This window comes from Neolamprologus brichardi, chromosome 16 (genome assembly GCF_056152115.1).
Source record: "Neolamprologus brichardi isolate AB-2024 chromosome 16, ASM5615211v1, whole genome shotgun sequence".
NCBI classification, from domain to species: Eukaryota; Metazoa; Chordata; class Actinopteri; order Cichliformes; family Cichlidae; genus Neolamprologus; species Neolamprologus brichardi.
In genome coordinates, this window is record NC_142119.1 from 22,035,532 (window position 1) to 22,057,209 (window position 21,678).

At 39.2% G+C, this 21,678-nt stretch overlaps 2 protein-coding genes across 2 annotated transcripts in view; both read left to right on the top strand.

Annotated features, from left to right (window-relative positions):
- Positions 1-13,598, top strand: part of LOC148098251 (poliovirus receptor homolog) — a 30,888-nt gene extending 17,290 nt beyond the window's left edge. Inside the window, exons 2-7 of the mRNA XM_087830064.1 lie at positions 2,291-2,632; positions 2,749-3,051; positions 4,196-4,289; positions 10,667-10,819; positions 11,712-11,872; positions 13,561-13,598. Coding sequence (XP_087686190.1) covers positions 2,291-2,632; positions 2,749-3,051; positions 4,196-4,289; positions 10,667-10,819; positions 11,712-11,872; positions 13,561-13,598 — 1,091 coding nt within the window. The remainder of the gene's footprint in view (positions 1-2,290; positions 2,633-2,748; positions 3,052-4,195; positions 4,290-10,666; positions 10,820-11,711; positions 11,873-13,560) is intronic.
- A 3,674-nt stretch (positions 13,599-17,272) lies between these two features.
- On the top strand, positions 17,273-20,081 carry LOC118454026 (uncharacterized). The gene is made up of 8 exons (XM_087829757.1): positions 17,273-17,310; positions 17,406-17,628; positions 17,813-17,978; positions 18,099-18,181; positions 18,280-18,456; positions 19,469-19,540; positions 19,634-19,930; positions 20,016-20,081. The coding sequence occupies exons 1-8, from the start codon at positions 17,273-17,275 to the stop codon at positions 20,079-20,081; spliced, it is 1,122 nt and encodes a 373-aa protein (XP_087685883.1).
- The last annotated feature ends 1,597 nt before the right edge of the window (positions 20,082-21,678 follow it).

Below are 21,678 nucleotides of genomic sequence, written 5' to 3' on the forward strand. Positions count from 1 at the left end.
TTAAGAGTGTGTACAGATCATAGCTCTACAGTTTTAATATGTACAATTCTATTTCTTTTTCATTTTCAGGACAGTTCATATAAACTAATAAATTCCCACTTAAGCGTGATTCCCCCCCCCCCCCCCCGCCTCTTCACCCACAGTTCATAAAATAAAACAAAAAAGTATGGTTGAGTTTTGTTTTGTTTTTGTTTTTCTTGTGAGAGGATTTTTCACATGAGATAAGATTATAGCAATTCACTGGGTTGTAACAGAATTTAGATATAACTCGAAAGATCTTCATGGTGGTGGGTGATGTTACAAAATTATGTCATTGTTACATTATCAGCTCAGTACACAGCCAGGGCCTGTTGGTTTTACCTTGAGCACACAAGGACATGGGAAACTAGCAAAATGTTTTCATTTACCTTTCAGTAGTTTGTCTGTCAGCAAAGTCACACACAAAGAAGGCAATCATCTAGTCTCCTGGAGTTGCATTAAGATTCTTCTTTTTCAATCGGCTGTGAAAACTTAAGCAATAGTAAGGGGTGGCTGTAGCTTAGGTGGCAGAGCAGGTCAGCCACTAATCAGAAGGTCGATCCCAGGCTTGCATGCCAAATATCCTTGGGCAAGATACTAACCCCATATTTGCCTACTGGTGGTGGTCAGAGGGCCCGGTGGCGCCTGTGTCCGGCAGCCTCGCCTCTGTCAGTGCGCCCCAGGGAAGCTGTGGCTACAATGTAGCTTGCCAATGGGTGAATGACTGAATGTAGTGTAAAGCGCTTTGGGGTCCTTAAGGACTAGAAAAGCGCTATACACTCCAGGCCATTTACCATTTACCATAAGGGTGTGTTTACTAAGTCAGTAGCTGGAGCAAAGTATAATCCAGCTAGTCTACTTATTTTAGTAATATGGCCTTGATTTTTGACTGTCTGTATTCAGATTACTAAGGTGTGCTTTATGTTAAACGTGATATCAGAAACAGATGCTAAGCTACAGCAGACTAAAGCAAGACCTGAAGTCAAGACCTGTAAATTTTATGATTTGAAAGGCACCTAATATCATTTATATTATATAGTTTCTGTAAATAGCACAAGTTTTGTTCATGTTTATTTCTTGTCAGGTCTTTTTCACAGGTTTATTTCTTGTGAAAAAGAAATTTAGCACTAAAGACTGTCTTTAGTAGCACTTTTTTTCGATTTTGAAATAAAAACATTTAATACTACCTCATGTTCCCCTCAAAATCTGAAAAGCATTTCCATATTTTCAGTGTATGTTTGAATTATTGCATCCTTAAAGTATGTGAGGTGAACATGGTTGGGGATGAAATAATTTCTGTCTTTCTAATGAGATCTTCAATGTAGTAGCTGTTAATATCAAATTTAGTATAATTAATTGAGGACCTTTTATTTTGCGTAAATTAATTTCCAAGTTTTTTTTCTATTAGGCCCATCTATGGCCCCTAAACAATCATAGTAGGAATATTCATTCATCGGTGTGTGTGTGTGTGTGTGTGTGTGTGTGTGTGTGTGTGTGTGTGTGAAACAGATTAACTCTGCTTTTTGGTTCATATAAGCTTTCTCCTCATTCCTTCTCTTGGAAGCATAAATACTCTCCTCTCTTACTCTCACTCACTGTGTTTGCACAGCTGGCTGCACATCTACATCTGTTTGTTGTTTTTAACGCTTGCCCACTCCATGATCTCTTATTCTTTTGCATGTTTCTCACACTTACATATTTCAGATGTCAGACAAAAATAACCCGAAGAAACACATAATGCAGTGTTATTTTCAATTCAATTTCAGTTCTTGTTGCCAAGAGTGGCACAACCAGTAATTAGATTTAGGGGGGAAATATGATCAGGTAGGTTTGAACCTTTTTTCCTTAATAAATAAAATTAGCATTTCAAAGCTATATTCTTTTTTTTATTCATTTGGGTTATTCTTATTTAATATCTGAAATATTTAACGTGACAAATATGCAAAATAACTAAGAAATCAGGAAAGCAGCAATTTCTTTGTCCTAGCACTGTATTTCTGTAACTGACAAAGTGTTACTCATCCAGATTAATCCAAAACAGCTGACTGGCACATCCAAGCACATGGTCAGGGAGAGCTTGGTCTGCTTTTGCTTTGTTTTCTATTTCTATTCTCACTCAGGCACTTTTATTTAATTGTTGAAAGTCAAAATAATGATCAAAATAAACAGTCAATTAATTGTGTGTTTTAAGTGTTTACGTGTGAAAATCTTCTTGGATGCTCTTTTGTTTTTACTTTTTCATCTGTGATCTGATCTTTCATGTACTTTCCAGCTCTCCGGGTGATTGATGGAAGTGTGACAGTGGTTCAAGGAGGTACTGCTATCTTACCGTGCCATGTCATTGATACCAACAATGACCTGATACAGATTTCCTGGCAGAGGAGGACGAGAGAAAAACCTCACAATGACAATTTCCTAACCATCCTACCCAAAGAGAGACCGCAGTTTGTCAATGGAGGTGATGATCGATTTAAATATATTGGGAATTTTAACAACAAAAATGGAACTCTCCAGTTATCCAATGTTACCCTGAAGGATGAAGGCAGCTACACGTGCATCTTCACGTTGTTTCCCAGTGGAAATCAGAAGACTGAAATACCTCTAAACTTGCTTGGTATGAAAAAACACTTTATTTAAAATATTCTGGGTGTTTGTGTGTGAGACAGAGACAGAGTTACTTCAACCATCCTGTATGCATGGTGATTTATTTGTGTGCTCTAACTCTCCTAGTGCCTCCTTTCACAAACATCAAGGACAACCTTCCAACTTTGGGCACTGAAGAGGTTTTATTTGCTACCTGCACGGCTGCTGGCTCTAGGCCTCCTGCAGAGGTGAGGTGGCTCACTGGTGCTTTGGGAGACAAAGTGAGGACGACAACAAATTCCACCCAGTATGACAACGGTACGACTACCACAGTCAGCTCTCTGTTTGGCGTTCCTACGAGAGAGATTAATGGTCACCAGGTCCAGTGTGTCATCAGCGGTGACTCCCTGTCTAAAGAAGAAAGTCTGCCCTTCACCATACAGGTCTACTGTGAGTATCAGCTGCGGATGTAGTTTATTATTTGTCTTTTGTTGTGTCACTGTTGATTTTAGAATTTTAATTTGTTTAACCAAGTTGTAGCATGTCTGCCACTATGAAACCCCCCCCCCCACACACACACACACACACACACACATGCACCTTGCACACGCCGTTTCTTTATCATAGTGTTTTTATTTACATTTTTTACACTGTTATTTGCTTTACAGCACTGTCCCGCAACTCTGTCTATGCTGTCCTCTCCCTGTCCGCTCAGCGTTTTCTCCCAATGCTCCATTTTGCTGCTGTGTAGAAACAGGGGAGGTATAATTAGATATTGGCTGTCAACTGTTCCATCCTGCCTCCTCTGGCACTGCAGCTATGTCCAGTCTGCGCCACAGCCCACAGCCCACATCCAGCTGCCATAAAAATATTTTTAGTACACACCCAGGACCCCTGCTCTCATGACTTTGTCTCCTGGTTGTGGCAGTCAATATTATGTCACAACAGATTAAGAAAGAATTTCTGAAAGATAAGCAGAGCAAAAGTCAAGACAAAATGAGGATATCTAGGTTGATACAAAGGCTATTGTTATGCCATTATTGTTAAAGACTAAATAATACTTAATGTGGGTGTTTTGTTTTTTGGACTGTCAGATGAAAGACAAAATATCAAGTACCAAAATAATTGATCTTTACTGAGGTCAATATACCTCAATTTGGAGTTTTTGGCTACCTGGAATGAGCTTAGTTTACCTGAACTGAGGCATCGAAAAAAGTCAAACTTAACACTCATTTTGTCAGAGACATGCTGACTGTCAGTAGCTACAGTTAATACAGTAAATCCAAGGTAATGCCAGTGATGACATAGAGGAATGCTCTCTCAGCAGACCTTTATCCCTCAATACCAATCCATGACCATTTCAGTGACACAGCACTGTCCTGCAGTGTTACCAACCTTCAGTTTTTTTAGTTGAAGGTGTTTGTAATTGAGTCAGTGACATATTTAAATCACTATGAAGGGATCACTCCTTGATCTAAATGACAAGTAACCAAGATTTATGGATTTGCGTGCCATAATAGGATTCAAACATATGTGAAATCATTAATATTTCCTTAGTTCAGGATTAACACACTTTTCTCTATATCTTTTGCAGTCTCACCCACAGAAGTGAACATTAGAGTGATTTCAGAGGACTCGTTTGAGTGTGTGACTGAAGCCAATCCAAATGCAATATTTAACTGGAGCAGGTAAAGTCATTTGAATAATTACTGTGTGTGTGTGTGTGTGTGTGTGTATGGTGAGTGGCAGGTCAGGCAGGACCAAACACAAAGGGATGAAGTGGAAGAGGCAGTTTTATTGCTGTAACAAATGCTATACTCAAAACTAAACGGTACAGGCCAGGAGGAAACCAGGAAACTAGGAACTAGAAAACAGAGCAGAAACACAAAATGGGAACAAATTGACGAGGAACACACACTACGCATGACGAGAGGATGGGCAACAGGTCATAACGGGCGACCGTGGCTCAGGAGTTGGCAGTTCGCCTTGTAATCGGAAGGTTGCCGGTTTGAGCCCTGGCTTGAACAATCTCGGTCGTTGTGTCCTTGGGCAAAACACTTCACCCGTTGCCTACTGGTGGTGGTCAGAGGGTCCGGTGGCGCCAGTGTCCGGCAGCCTCGCCTCTTGAGTGTGCCCCGGGATGGCTGTGGCTACAATGTAGCTTGCCATCATGTGTGAATGTGTGTATGAATGGGTGGATGACTGGATGTGTAAAGCGCTTTGGGGGTCCTTAGGGACTAGCGCTATACAAATACAGGCTATTTACCATAACACAGCTGTACTAAAGAAGGAAATAGGAAAAAGGACTGTAAAAACTAAAACAGGAAGTAAGATAACACAGAGACTATGTCACAAAGGCTTGGCAGAGGAACCAGGGAGAAACAAGCATGGGGACATGACTGACTGGAGAGACAGAAATGGAACAGCAAACACTGAGACAAGAGAAAAACAAATGTGAAGATGAGACTGACTAAACACAGGAGAAGACAATGAGGAATAAAAACTCAAAAATCACACAAAACGGAAGACTAAGAGAAACATACTTAATAGATGACATACAAATAACCACAAACCTAAGAATCACATAAACTGTACAAAAACTGGTCACGTGTAAGAGTTAATCTCATGTTAAATGCAAACTGCTTCTAATGCAGCTGTGTAAGATTATTTCCATAAATGCAGCAACTGTCAAATTTGATGTAGCCTACTCCCATGGAAAAGATCACAAAGTAAATTAAATAAAAATTCTGTTAAAGCTGGGCAAAGTTGGATACTATTGCATTAGATACTAGTGATGGGCAGATGAAGCTTCATGAAGCACTGAAGCTTTTCATTCAATTGGTTCACCCCAGTGCAAAGCTTCTTGAAGCTTCATTTGCTCTAGTAGGACATCTACTGGACGTAAAAATATTAGTTGGCATGAATTTGAAGAGTGTGGCCTTTTGCACACAGCCTGTAAATGTCAACAACAAAAGGAGTGTGTAAAACATGTATATTGTAGTGATAGCAGTATACTGTGTATATTTATGCTGGCAGTATGGAAAATGATTATTTGGAAATGCTTAAAATGGAAATGATCATTTACTGTGAGGTGAGGTGAGGTTGGGGTATGGACAGTAGTTGTGCTTTTGTAACGTTGAGGTATGGACAGCTACACTGAGCCTCAGTCCTGCCTATTCACATTTTATTCAGTAAAAACTAAATTTTCACTGCTTTTATGACCTTTTAGTGGGGAGAACATAGCTAGGATTTAATGATTTAACAGATCTTTTAAATCCTTTGTCCTCCACAATGCTAAATGGCTGGGAGTCCTCAATCACCATGCTAACCAGGTCTTCATCTATTTGAGATTGTTCTCCTGAGGAAAGACAACAAAAACAAAGCACAAATATAAATATCACACACGTAACTTATTGCATTGTATAATATTGTTATATCATTTAGTAACATTACTGCATGCTATATTATCCTGGCATTTGATGGCTCACCTGGTCTTGCTCCACAATCGGTGTTCCCCTTATTCTCATGCAAAGCTCTGTAGTGCCTAGATGAGATGTTGTTGTTATATCCCAGCTCCCTGACACATAGCAAACAAACACTTCACCTTGTACAAAAGTAAAGACAGCTTAACATAAATTGTATTGCACCATCAGTATTATGAAAATACATCTTCTGTAGAAATTTACATACCTTGTTGGGAGGAATAAAATCAAAATGTTCCCACACAGGGGAGGACATCCTCCTCTTCTTAGCTGGCTCCATTTTCTCCTGACTTTCTCTCCTCACTCTCATAAACCTCCAAACTGTCTCCAAACTCTCACTAACTGCAACTCTCCATCAAACACCCACATTTTTGAATGAAGTCTGAGGAGTTTATATCGCTGTCATATCTCGCGGCAAAGTTCGAACCACTTCATGAACCAGTCACGTGGTACAGCCGGGCAGCGAGGCTTCGGACGTCATCATTTTCAGCTCCTCCCGTAAATGAAGCAAGCCTCGATACGCGCATCGCGGAAATGCCCCCTCCATTACTCGACACCAGTGTTGGTCAAGTTACTTGAAAAAAGTAATCAGTAATTAATTACTGATTACTTCCCCAAAAAAGTAATCCCGTTACTTTACTGATTACTTATTTTCAAAAGTAATTAATTACTTAGTTACTTAGTTACTTAGTTACTTTTTAAAAACATGATTTACAACCTGAATAGGTGATAAAGCGATAGATCTTTCAGCCCAATTCTACTTTTTCTACATAATCCATCATACAAAATGTAATCAAATGGAAAAGTCTCTTTTTAAAACTTGTTTTGTTAGTTTTAATCTTTTAACTTTATGCATGAAGCAAAATTTTAATTATATGCACCATTATCTGACTGGAAGAAATTAGTTTAACATTTAAACCTATTTTCTGCACATTCCAGCACATAATAAATATATATATATATATATATATATATATATATATATAATTTTTTTTATTTTTTTTTATTTTTTTGTGTTTACACTCACTCTTTCAGATGCAAGTAAAACACAGCAGAAAATAAATAAAGTCAAAGACTAGCGGTCCTTTTGCTCTATTTTCACCTGTAAAGCAGGAGTAGAGTAGGCGGAGGTTTATCCTGGTGCAGGTGTGCTGCAGCGGTCAGTGGAAGGATACCGCAGTTTCTCTGTGAGTTTCCCATTACGTCGTAGCTACTCGGTGCTTGCTTGGAAGTTTAGGGTTTTTTTTCGCTGTAAAAAGAAGTTTTCTTCCCACGCACAGCGGACACTAATGTTTTTGTCACTTTTTACGGAATCAAACTCAAAGTAAGGTCAGTACTTCCACGCTTTAAACGCTGCACGCTCATACTCTCTCCGCACTCGATATATGATCCATTGTTGATCTGCACACAGCTGTTGTCACGAACATCACACTCGCTTACGTCACTGTCATGAGACATTCTCGCAAGAAAATCACGGTTTTAGTAACGCAGTAACGCAGCGTTCCTACGGGAAAGTAACGGTAATCTAATTACCGTTTTTGCAATAGTAATCCCTTACTTTACTCGTTACTTGAAAAAAGTAATCGGATTACAGTAACGCGTTACAAGTAACGCGTTACTGCCCATCTCTGCTCGACACAAGCTTCGAAACCTCGATACAGAACGTCACATCACTATTAGATACTTGTGGTGACTCCATAGTGTAGTTTACACATTCGTACGTGAAATCTCGCTGGTTTGAGACCAGGAGGAGACCTCTGCAAGCTCAAATATTCAGAGCCCATCCACTGTCACGACTGCTTGTGAAAAGGGAAACACTGAAAGAAGTATTACATAATTGTGTTTGTGAAGGTTTTTTTTCACCTGAATAGACTTGATGCCATAAGTTTTGTTGGTGGTGGTGGGGTTTGTTTGTTTTTTAAGGAGTTTTTTTTCCTTTCACTGACAGTGAGCTCTTTCCAGGAGATAAATGTGTAAACACATTTGAATTTTAGTTGAAGATGCTCAGAGAATTCTAGTCTTCAGCATAAACTATAGGAATCCCAAAGGCATGGCTGTTAATGTGTGGATGGTCTGAACTGAGTGAATATTTTTTTGTAAAGTTAAAAAAAAAAAGCAGTATTGTTTCCACCAGCACCCTACAGCTCAACAACCCTGTTAACTGTTAAGTTAATTGACTCCAAGCCAGATTGTTAAGTCAAGAATACGCTGCAGTCTTTCTTTGTAACAAATTTGAAGCTCCTGGTGCAACATGCTTGAATTTCTTTACTTTATTCCACTAAAATATCTTACAGCCTTTAAAAGCCTGTGTGTCATTTCCCACTTACTTGTCACATCCTTTGAGCTTTCTGTGGTTTAAAAGCAAAAATAAAAATAGTGGTTCAACCCTCCTTTTGATGATATCCAGTTAAACATATCTGATCATCTTTTCTACTCAAGTCAATGTGCAGTGACAGGATAGGAAAACTGCATTCAAAAAGCCACATAAAATGATCTGCTGTAGCCTATTGCAATTGCTGTGCAATAGTCAAGAGACATTGTGACTTGACTGAAAACAATGTTGCAAATAAAAAGAAAAGTGTTTTGTCACTGGAACTCTGGAGGATTGCAGAGGCCGTTTTAGCTCAGCAGACAGAAGCTGAAAGACTGTTGACACATAGTTTCACTTATCATTGTCCACTTATCTAGTTCAGGGTCATGTGTGTGGGGCTGGGGCCTGTCCTAGTTGCTAAAATGGTAAGAGGCACTTTCTTTTTTATACACTTTCCCCTTTTTACTTTCAGTGGGCTCTGGCTCGGAGTCAATCGTATGTGGCTCATTATCTGATGCCGCCTCTGGACTAGTGTTAGACATAACCTAAGAGCTTGATGGTTCCGTGTCAGAACACTGGCTATGAATTTCAACGGATCAGGCCTTAACAAAAAAGTTATAATTCATTGTCTTCATCTTTTCTCATTACCCACAGTTATATCAACTTCTATCGGGCCTAGGCTACTCACCTCTCTCTATCTGCCTGCACTTTCAAACGTACACATGTAGGCCTATAGGAATATCTGTACCACGGCTAATCAGAGAGGTCCCGCCTTTGACTATCTCTGATTGGTTTAGAGCACGATATAGGCATATTGTGTCTGTTGTTGACCACACGGAGACTTTTTTTTCTTACTCAAGCAGCTGGTTGCATTGGTGCCATTGAGAAATTAGAGCCCTGCATGTTTTCTATCCTTTCCCAGTGTTTCCCTCAATGTTAAGTTGGAATGTGTAGGTTTTTATTTAACCTTTGTATTAGTTACTTACTTTTTTATTTTGAGACTCCTTTTTTCTGAGCTTTGTGTTCCTTCACTGTGTTTGTGTCTGTTGTGTCCATCTGTGTTTAGTCTTTCTACCTACCAGGGCTGGACTGGTAATCTGGCATACCAGGCATTTTCCCAGTGTGCCAGGACACTTCTGGGCCGATGGGTCAATATCATTTTTTTTCTTTGTCGTCAATATAATTTTATAGCCTACAGGCTGGCTAGTGGTCCACTGCCACTAGCCCTACAAGCACTGACTGCCACTCATTTATTCTTTTTCATTACTGACACTGGATTGCCTGATCAAATCTTTTAACATGACCAGCCGTTCTCCTACCATCCACCTTGTAGAACAGAAGTTTACTGTGTAAGAAACCTTTGATAAAGATGGACAACCAAAAGTGAAAAGGTGGAGCTTTAAACGCTATGACAGAAAAAGAAAAAAGAAACTAGAAATAAATGCAGAAAAATGTATCAAATTAACCAAAATGTTAGCTGCTGCACCATCAATCCTATTACAAGCAGTGACTATTATAAAGCCTTGGTAGTCATGTGTCAGTGCATGACAAGGGACAGTAGTCCCAAAAGTGGAGGGAGAAAGAAAGAGAGGAAGATGTAATTATGGTGGTAAGAAAACAGTTGGTGGGAATTAATTAGGAAGCTAAAAATTTAAGTAAAACCATCACCATGAGCCACTGCTAATAGCTAAATACACATGTATACATGAGTAAAATAAATTATTTTTTCCTTTTTGTTGTGTTTCAGTATTTGGATCCTTATTCTGTAATCAGTAATGGCTGTATGACGTTTCATGAAGCATTAAAGCTTTTCATCCACTTGGTAAACTCATGGGCCAAAGCTGCATTGTCCTTCATTTGCTCTACTGTGCCAACAAGTGGACAATAAATGTAAAACAGAGTGAATATAATAAGACGGTGTTGATTTGAGTAAATGAATGATCTTTGTTGTGCCCAAACATGAATTCTAAGCTTAATAATATGGTGTTTATTTTTATGATATAATGGTGGGATCAAAAGGGAAAATGGAAACAATTGGGAGAGGGTTGTGATGTGAATGTGCCTGGCTGCCTCTACCCGCCTCTATCTTGTTTTTCAGGGAGTCATACCTTGTAATTAGGTAAAAATTAAATAATGTAATGTTTTGGTGTGAGCAAGGAAAGTGCAACACAAAAAGCTAATGACTAAAATTAATTTGCATTTTTGCAAAACTCACATTTTTTTTTGCCTTCTCTGTACATTTCATGTAGAGTCTTGTTCATGTTTTTTCCAGATCTGGACAGTCTTTGCCACAGCCTGGTGTCAAAGTAGACGGAGCAAAGCTACATCTGCTGAGTCTGACCTCTGATCTAAATGGCCTCTATCAGTGTGAAGTATTTAACGCATATGGACGTAAACATGGTCAGCTCTATGTGCGTGTTGCAGCAATCAGCTTGGATTTAGCTGTGCAGTTTGTCCAAATCTTTCTGGATTTGTTTCTGAGTTTTTATTTGAGCTTTTGCTGGTGTTGCTTCATTCTGATCTTGTTCTGAACACCAACTAGCTTGAAGAGATTGGCTTAAAGTATAAAGAGCATGAAACTGACAAGTGAATGAATGGATGACTCAAGCACCACTCAGTGCAATACATCGTTTTAACTCAGGCCACCATTACAAGCTCAAAACATGTACCATTGCATTGTTGGGAAGGTTACTTTGAAAACGTATTCCACTACAGATTACAGAATACATGCCCCAAAATGTATTTTGTAACATATTTTGTTACCTTACTCAATGAGAGTAACGTAAGCTTTTTACAACTACATAAATGTACTATTGCTGTGTGATTTATTACTACTGCTGAAGGTTACTCGTCATACCAATACCAACTAGATTTTTAAATCTTAACATAAAATGAGTAACGGTAGGGTGGACATTAGGTCCCTTTATGTCAACAAAGTAACTGTATTCAGAATACTACCCTTTTAAACGGTAACTGTAACAGAATACAGTTACCCATATTTTGTATTTTAAATACGTAATGCCGGTACATGTATTCCGTTACTCCCAAAAACTGCCAGCTTGCTTCTTTCATGGTTATATTAAGTTTGTCTTTTATTTTTGTGCCTCACCTGCCAGCAGATGGAAGTTTTTTAATATGTTGAGTCCAGGTGTAGAATGATTTTGGAATACAGCCAAGATACCTGAGGTGTCCTATTGCCATTTAGAAGACTTGCAATACTGTCTGAGTCATCTAAATGCGAAATATAAAACTAAAAGCCATGAAAGGGAAAGAGAACAACATCAGTCTAATTATATTCTTCCTCCTTGTGTCCCTGTAGGAGCATGTTCTGCTGCTTGGGCCTTATTTGGTCTTTTGCTTACTCTGAATGTGATTGGGGTTGCAGCATGGTGCTTCTTTAAATCTGGATGTTTTCAAAGGTACTCGGAACAGCAACACTTCATACACTTAATTTGTAGTTCTCCTGATATTAAACCATGTACACATAATGTTCAAATAGGTCTAAAGGTTTTTGATCATTTGAAATAAACAATCAAATGCAATAGCGAGAAAGACTATCAGCTTTAATTGTAAGTAACAGTATGCATGAAATGTTATACATATATACAGGGTGGGCCATTTATATGAATGGTAAATGGTAAATGGCCTGTATTTGTATAGTGCTTTACTAGTCCCTAAGGACCCCAAAGCGCTTTACACAACCAGTCATCCACCCATTCACACACACGTGATGGCAAGCTACATTGTAGCCACAGCCACCCTGGGGCGCACTGACAGAGACAAGGCTGCCGGACACTGGCGCCACCGGGCCCTCTGACCACCACTAGTAGGCAACGGGTGAAGTGTCTTGCCCAAGGACACAACAACTGACACTGTCGGAGCCGGGGCTCGAACCGGCAACCTTCCGATTACAAGGCGAACTCCCAACTCTTCAGCCACAATGCCCGTAATACACCGTAATAAAATGGGAATGGTTGGTGATATTAAAGTCCTGTTTGTGGCACATTAGTATATGTGAGGGGGCAAACTCCTCAAGATGGGTGCTGACCATGGTGGCCATTTAGAAGTCGGCCATCTTGGATACAACTTTTGTTTTTTCAATAGAAAGAGGGCCATGTGACACATCAAACTTATTGGTAATGTCACAAGAAAAACAATGGTGTGCTTGGTTTCAACGTAACTTGATTCTTTCATGAGTTATATACCTCCACCCACTCTGCCTGCAGCAATGCCTCGGGGTGAACCAAGCTTTGGTACACGAGGGTCTGCGTACAGCCCGTGTCCACCAAAGCATGGCATATAGTAGTTCAATCGCCACCACACTGTGGCCATCCCCTTGGCATGGCTCAGGAGCCTTCTGGATTTCCTTCTTGTAAGGTGGACCCATGCACTCAATGGCTGTGTTCACAGTTCTCAGTGTTTATTGTAATGTTAAACACACAATGCCATAGTCCCCACTCAGGGCTGATCTCAGCTCACACACCCGCATGCGTCTCTTGTTTCACTATAAAAGGAAAAAAGACTGTCATCAGTTCAGTCACCACCACCTGTGGCCTCACCTGCCTCCTGTCACCGCCCCTTTGAGCTCACTGCACACCCCTTCCCCTGCAGCTGAGCCAGGGACCACACCTCTGCCACACTGCTGTTCTCGAGATACAATTGCAAATTCATTACTTCCCTGTTTAGACTGCCTGCACTGTAAATAAATCCACTGAACTGTCAATTTGTGAGTCTGCATTTTGAGTCCTTCCGACCACCCACCATGACAGTAACGGGACTCAAACATTCCAGGAAGATCAACTTTATTTTCATTGGTTCACAGAATATCTTCCCAAAAGTCTTGGGGATCATCAAGATGTTTTCTGGCAAATGTGAGACCAGCCATTGTGTTCCCTTTGTTCAGCAGTCAGTGGTTTTCTTCTTGAACTCTCCCAAGAATGTAATTTTTGCCCAAAAGAGCCTGAGTTTTGTATGCATGCAGTAATTGTATGCATAGTTTCTTTGGTTAATGTGAGCGAGATTCTGAAAAAGTATTTGGGTGAGTTCAGGATGTACAGCATGATTGTTCTTAAATAAAATGTTTGAGAGTAAAATATTGTGATTTCAAATTCAGTTATTATTATGTGGTTGTTTTTATTTTTTTTAAACTGAACCTTCATTTAACAGGTAACAGGTTAAAAAGGCACCAGCTGGACAACGCTTGAAGGTTGACGCCGAAGAGAACAACAACAATTCTTCCCAGAGATACGATAACAAGAATGAACTGACTCTCTTGCCCTATTCCTCAAGGCCACCTGCGTAGGCTGCGAACTGTTGATCTATGCCTAATAGGTGAAAGGACACTCTCTCAGGCTGAACACAAGATATACATCCCCACACACGCACACACGTACACTGATACTGATATGCCCTCACCGCCACCCTCCCCTGCCCAAATTCAATGCCTCCCATGCTTTCCTCCCATCCGATGTGAACAGTAGGTCAGACGGAGGCGCAACCGTGAGATTGCAGCGTCCCAGATGCAGCGGTTCACACTGGAATATTTTCCCATGTTGCTTGTCTGTGTTTTACTGTGTTAAGGTGTCGTGATGTCTGTGTTTTCTTTATGTGCTTTATGCTTTATGTGCTTTTTCTCCTCATACTGACTCCCTTTTGGGGACCAGTATGAGCAGAATTTCTTTTTTTCTCCTAGATTGCCCTTCCGTGTTACACATTTCGTTATTTTTCCTTTTTTCTACCTAGCCTGACCTGTCTCCCCAATGTGATGTTTGTGTATTGTATGTTCGTTTGGCACGGTCTGTCATCTCAGTTGTGGGCAACTGCAACCGACAAATAAAAGCACTTCTCAATCTCAGTCAATCTCAAAAAATGCCAGACTATGATGGTTTTGACTGTTTTTCAAACAAATTACAGTTAATGCAAACTAAAGTTGAAAGTGTACGAAGACAGGAGCAGAAGATGTTGTGGACCTTAAAACGTGGCACGTGTAACTGCTGTTTTTAGTCTCGGGACACGAGTTTCAATTGCTGAAGTGTGTTTTCTAAGAAAGACGAATAAAAAAAGTGAGCAAATAATTAAAAATGTAAGTAAAACTAAGACTTGTGTGTATTGCAATTATGAATAGTTATGGTATTTAAGCTACAATTTTCACTCTACTCTTGCAAAATTTCCTGGAACACCCACACGTGTTGGGTAATGTTTGTAAAAAAATAACAAATCTGTTAAAAACATGTGGACCAAAAAAGTATAACCCATAATGGTCAGTTCACAGAATTCTCAGTTAAACTGGAGCACGTGCAGGAGCAGTACACTGGCTTGTGTGCTAAACCTGCCTTCTGTTTTACAGAGCCCATAAAAGCCAAGGAAAAGTGTTCTGCATTTGAAGAAAGTCATGTTTTCAGTGATTCAAGAAGGTAAAAAAAGGAATTATATTTGTGCTTTCATTTCTCACTCTTTATCCAGGCCACTCACTCATTCCAGTTCTTCATGTGCAATAAAAAGGCTGTTGAGACAGCCACCCTCCTCTCAGTTTTTACTTATGTTGTCTATGGCCATAGCTGGGAGTTTCATCAGTTATGTTTGTATATTAACACAAAAAAAACCCCGAACCTCTCAATACTACTACCTACTTTTCCTAATAGTTTTTCCTTGACTTTGCAGAAGATCTAATTACACTTCCAGCTGACTCCTTAACAATGTGACAATGTCTGCTTTTCCAAATTTACAAAGATGGACTACAGCTTGTGACTACTACTTAACAGCAGTACATTCTTACAGTACTGTATCACCCAGGTCATATAAAAGAGCATTTTGACAAAAACTGAAAGTGAAAATAAAATGTGTGTTGTTTTTTCCTTGTTTTTAACCCTTATAGTAGAAGTCATATCCTCTTTTGTTAACACTTTTTTGGCTGCAACTCATGGAATGAAATGAAAAACATGATTTCCCACAGTTGCTATTTAGCACAGTGAAGCATTGAAGGGTCTTTCTATTTCAGATGGCTTTTGCTATGGCTGTTACACATGTACTTCTGAGTTAGGAACCTTTACATTTGACTACTTAGCTGCACCCCTACAATATCTAAGGCATGCACCAGGCCAGTCTTTCTCTCCTCTTTTGCTTGAACCATTTGTAACAAAATTGGCCACTGTCTGTCTGTGATGTTTGTTTTGTTTTAAACGGTTGGGAGAGAGCTCCATGCCTGCTGCTTTTACAAGATTATCGGTGAAACAGCCTTGGGAGCTGCTTGTAAGTCTGTTTAGTCTGATGCTGGTATAACATTGTTTTTGGGATCAACTTTCCCTCTGAATTAAAGACAAAGTGAGATAGTGAGAAAGATTAGAAAGAAAGTAGACAGGAGTACTGGGTGTACTGTTAGGTGTCCGAACAAGGTGGCAAAAGAAATGTTTTTTCTGATAAAACTGATGAGCTATAGCATAAATATTTGGAAAATAATAAGTTTTCTTCTTAACCCTAGAAGCTAGGTTAAGAAGAGAGGTGATGATCAGTGAGCAGCAGCATAGAAAATGAGCACAGGGGGTATAGAGAAGGGCCTATTGTTTATGGTAGAATAAGCACAGTTGGAATAAGAAATAAAAGTTAGAAATTTTAGAGGAAAACATCTTTGTTCTGTCTTTTTTCCACCCACCCGATTCATTAGCATTCTGACTTTTATGATTGAGCAGTGTGATGTTGGGGTGTAGCGGGCAACATATTTGCAATCCGAAATTTTTTTGCTTTCAAAACAATGTTTTATAGTTGTTTAAAACACACACACACACACACACACACACACACGCAAGCTAGCCGCACCGCCAGCCGCACCGAAAATGTGGTTGCACTACTCTTACGCATATTACGGTATGGGTGAAGCCCGGTTTAGAAACGCAGTCTTTTGTGTCCTGGCACTATTTTACTTCACAATCCACTCCCAGTTTTAGTGTATCTCCACTTTTCCCCCTGTGATCCACAGCCCAAATTACTGTATGATCCAGAGAAAATTAACAATAAAATTTACCCAATGTACTCTACTGTACTTTTAATGTCCTCATCTTTGACCTCAGATTACAGGAAAACTGTAAGAGGTGACGCAGATATCTCACTGGATTCTGACTCTGGGTGACCCCCACTCTTCACCCTGTGATCCACAGCAAAAATTACTGTATGATCCAGAGAAAATTAACAATAAAATTTACCCAATGTACTCTACTGTACTTTTAATGTCCTCATCTTTGACCTCAGATTACAGGAAAACTATAAGAGGTGACGCAGATATTTCACTGGATTCTGAATCTTGGCCATCTCCACTCTTCACCCTGTGATCCACAGCAAAAATTACTGTACGGTTTTCCTGAAAATTGATAGTAAACTTTGCACAATTTACTGTACTGTACTCTATATATTCTCATCTTTGACCTCAGATTACAGGAAAATTGTAAGAGGTGACACAGATATCTCACTGAATTCTGACTCTGGGTGACCCCCACTCTTCACCCTGTGATCCACAGCAAAAATTACTGTACGGTTTTTGAGAAAATTGATAGTAAACTTTGCACAATTTACTCTACTGTACTCTACATATTCTCATCTTTGACCTCAGATTACAGGAAAACTGTAAGAGGATATTTTCACTGGATTCTGAATCTAGGCCATCTCCACTCTGCACCCTGTGATACTTCATGCAGGCCTTTCAGACTGATCTGGTAAGAGCATTTGGTAATCGGGCCTACAACAGGCCTGTCATGTTCATGTGTGATGGATCCCTGGTACTCCTCCGATCCATTTCCATGACATTCTGCAGAACATGTCTAGAGGATCTGCTGCAGAAGTACTATGTCTTACTGAGTGGCCAGCAATTCAACATTCCCATTCTTCATCGATGTTTGAGCCATGTCATGAAAAATGCCAAGGACCTTTGTAAAAAAAACATTTATATCAATAATTAAAAAAGAATACATGATTTGTAATGTAAAGGTCATACTAACAGTGATTTCATTCATTCATTTTCCCAGCATTCCAGAGAACTACAGGCTTGGAATGCATGTGTTTGGGCTCCTTGCATGCTGTGATAACTTAAAAGACATGGATGATGTTGTCCATAGTGCAGCAATAGTGTTTTGCAGTCCTTGTAGTGGAAGGAACGTAACAAAACACTACAACAACTTGAAAATCCTTATGCAAAAACGGGGGACCCTGGATTTGGATGAAAAGACTGTGATTGCTGAAGATTACAAGGTTAGCTAAGATTTATTTTTTAAGTAACCATATTAATAACTTTTTTACTTGTGTCTGTCGCAAATAAATTAATGAATTCACATTATTTTAAAAATATATATTTTAAACCACAATAACATTTTACATAATTAATTTTTCTTTGGTTTGATAACTTGCTGAATACAGATATATATCTGTTTTACAGACTGATGTTCAGAATGTCCCCTTGAAGACCCATTTCCAGGCAATTGTTGACAATGCAATACTGGACTGTGAGGGCGAAAGAAACATCTTTCATGCACCCAAATTTATTGCCGGTCTGGTAAATCACCTTCTACCAGATGCAACTTTGTGCTCATCAATGATACTCGGTACGTTTTTTTATTTGTTGTATTACTATCTTAAATTGTCAGTTATTCATTAATGTAAATGTGCTAAATGTTGAATTATCTATTTTAATTATGTTTTTGAATTACTTGTATTCTCCTTAGGGGATCTTGGACGTCATGGTACTGGTACTGCTTACCAGCAGCTCAGTAAACTCTATGGTGACATTCAGCAATCCAAGAACCAGGTATCATAGCGAGAAGAATAAGTGAAAAAGAAACAGAAATTGTACATAAATTTACAATACATAGATACTGACTTAAACAATGTACTATTGCATTTAAGAATTTTACACAAGACAACAGAACCCAAGGAATCATGGAGAAAAGCCAGTGGGATTTGAAAAAAATCCGTATCCAGAGAAGGAGACTGACAAGGCTTGATGACTTTGTGGAAATTTATCAAAAAATGCACGATGCCCTCCTGCTTGAATATGCAGACATGAAAAAATCAAGACAAAAGGTATGAATAACTTCCTAATAATGAAAATTGTGTTTTATACAACAAGAACAAGAAACTAAGAAAAAGTGAAAACATTTGGCTATGACTATAGAATTAAGAGATGATAAAATAAGTAAGCATTAAAAGTATGTACGTGTAAAAAAAAACAGTCTTTTTGCATGGAAATGGAGAAATGGAAAGACAAACGCATTAAATGAAAAGGTGTGTACGTGTCACCGTTACTGACAGAACTGCCACTGAAGAAAAAGAAAACTGAGGTAAGTCATCATGTTCCCATTATTTTCAATAATTAAACCTTGTGATGTCCTCCTGATTGCCATACTCCTTTTGTCCTCTGGGGTAAACCGTCTGCTTTGACTATTTATAAAGCATGAATTATAAATTATCATCCGTCTCCATGTTTCACTGTTTTATCAAACTGTATTCCAACTGATTACCTGAAATCTTTATGTGTTTTGACATTGTATTACACCTAGGCATGGGCCTTAGTGAACCCCCACTTTAATGCCAAAAAATGCATGTCCATAGGTGACATAAGTGGAGGAGGAAGCTCAGGTTTTTTGCTTTTTGCTGGTCACACCATGTACAGCTTTGTTTTCAGCAGTTGTAGGCCAAGGGCATATGAATTAAAAAAGCTTTCAAGGCTGATTATTGTCTTTTGGAGACCTACTGTATTATGCACAGCTCGCGTGCCCTGACTGCAGGCAAGCAAGTTTGCAATCATACACTAGCATGTTCTCTGTACAGCTGGACCGGGCATCACATACTGCCCATGTTTTTATCTCATAGTTCCTCTGTTTACTTGGGACGTAATGTTGGACAGAGTCCTTTAAGGGGACTAGTCACTCATACACAGTCATATCAGTTCCTGTATGGTACACCAACAGCAGGACAGATGCTCACTCGTTACATACATCTCAAATCAGAACAAGTTTGTCTCATTCATGACCATATTCTTTTGTATATTATATTCTATTATATAAAGTCATTCAAAAATGTTATCTGTTAACAGATAAAAGGGAAGACCACTATTCAAACCTTTAAACAGGAACAGCACAAACAATATGATGCTCATCAAAACCAGGTATTTTTAGAAATGTTTTTAATATCTACATTTATGTTTTTTGTGTTATTGTCATAAATGACTCTGAAAATTGACAAGTGTCTATGTTTTTAGGATGAGAGCCAGGAACAAATAGCCGTTTGCCCCAAAATAGCAACATACATGGCTAATAAAGCATTGGTCACAGTATGGAAAAGAGATTTATGTGCCTTCAAAGTGGATGCAATTGTTAATGCAGCTAATGAAAGTCTCTCTCACATGGGTGGACTTGCAAAGGCACTGTCTGCTACTGGAGGACATACTATCCAAGCAGAGAGTGATCTCTTCATTGCCAAAAATGGCAAATTAGAGGCTGGACAAATTGCAGTTACCACAGCAGGCAAACTACCTTGCATGAAGCTGATTCATTTGGTAGGCCCGTGTCTGCAGACTGACCCCACAGTGCACATGATATCCCATGCAAAGTAAATTTTAACTAAACTTTTTGTCTGTGAAGGTTCTCAGTCATCCAGGTCATCGTAGTCAAAGGAGCTTGCAAAGAAAAGCGTCTGGACTTCTTTAAGTTGCTTGAAGACGTTTCACCTCTCATCTGAGAAGCTTCTTGAGTTCTAAGGTCAAATGGTGGGGAGTCCCAGATTTAAACATAGTGGGAGTATCCCCCCACAGAGGGACAAAGGGACCCCTGATGATCCTCTAATCGCCTGAGCCAAGGTGTGAAACTGGGTGTGGGTCCCAATCAGAAAACCCAAACCCTGGCTGATTGGGACCCACACATACATACTTTTAATGCTTACTTATTTTAATGTAAGGTCTTCAAGGGGGCATTCTGAACATCAGTCTGTAAAACAGATATATATCTGTATTCAGCAAGTTATCAAACCAAAGAAAAATTAATTATGTAAAATGTTATTGTGGTTTAAAATATATATTTTTAAAATAATGTGAATTCATTAATTCATTTGCGACAGACACAAGTAGAAAAGTTATTAATATGGTTACTTAAAAAATAAATCTTAGCTAACCTTGTAATCTTCAGCAATCACAGTCTTTTCATCCAAATCCAGGGTCCCCCGTTTTTGCATAAGGATTTTCAAGTTGTTGTAGTGTTTTGTTACGTTCCTTCCACTACAAGGACTGCAAAACACTATTGCTGCACTATGGACAACATCATCCATGTCTTTTAAGTTATCACAGCATGCAAGGAGCCCAAACACATGCATTCCAAGCCTGTAGTTCTCTGGAATGCTGGGAAAATGAATGTATGAAATCACTGTTAGTATGACCTTTACATTACAAATCTTGTATTCTTTTTTAATTATTGATATAAATGTTTTTTTTACAAAGGTCCTTGGCATTTTTCATGACATGGCTCAAACATCGATGAAGAATGGGAATGTTGAATTGCTGGCCACTCAGTAAGACATAGTACTTCTGCAGCAGATCCTCTAGACATGTTCTGCAGAATGTCATGGAAATGGATCGGAGGAGTACCAGGGATCCATCACACATGAACATGACAGGCCTGTTGTAGGCCCGATTACCAAATGCTCTTACCAGATCAGTCTGAAAGGCCTGCAAGAAGTATCACAGGGTGCAGAGTGGAGATGGCCTAGATTCAGAATCCAGTGAGATATCTGCGTCACCTCTTACAGTTTTCCTGTAGTCTGAGGTCAAAGATGTCAATATGTAGAGTACAGTAAAGCAAAATAGGAAGATTTTACGATCAATTTTCTCAAAAACCGTACAGTAATTTTGGCTGTGGATCACAGGGTGCAGAGTGGGGGTCACCCAGAGTCAGAATCCAGTGAAATATCTGTGTCACCTTTTATAGTTTTCCTGTAATCTGAGGTCAAAGATGAGAATATTTAGTAAATTGTGGAAAGTTTACTAACAATTTTCAGGAAAACCGTACAGTCATTTTGGCTGTGGATCACAGGGTGCAGAGTGGGGGTCACCCAGAGTCAGAATCCAGTGAGATATCTGCATCACCTCTTATAGTTTTCCTGTAATCTGAGGTCAAAGATGAGGACATTAAAAGTACAGTAGAGTAAATTGTGTAAATTTTATTGTTAATTTTCTCTGGATCATACAGTAATTTGGGCTGTGGATCACAGGGGGAAAAGTGGAGATGAACCAAAACTGGGAGTGGATTGTGAAGC

Excerpts from the sequence above, each read along its gene's own strand:
- LOC118454026 (XM_087829757.1), top strand. The coding sequence starts at position 17,273 with ATGTTTGAGCCATGTCATGAAAAATGCCAAGGACCTTT. Across the intron at positions 17,311-17,405 it reads GAAAAATGCCAAGGACCTTT|CATTCCAGAGAACTACAGGC; the intron begins GTAAAAAAAACA and ends TCATTTTCCCAG. Across the intron at positions 17,629-17,812 it reads TGATTGCTGAAGATTACAAG|ACTGATGTTCAGAATGTCCC; the intron begins GTTAGCTAAGAT and ends TCTGTTTTACAG.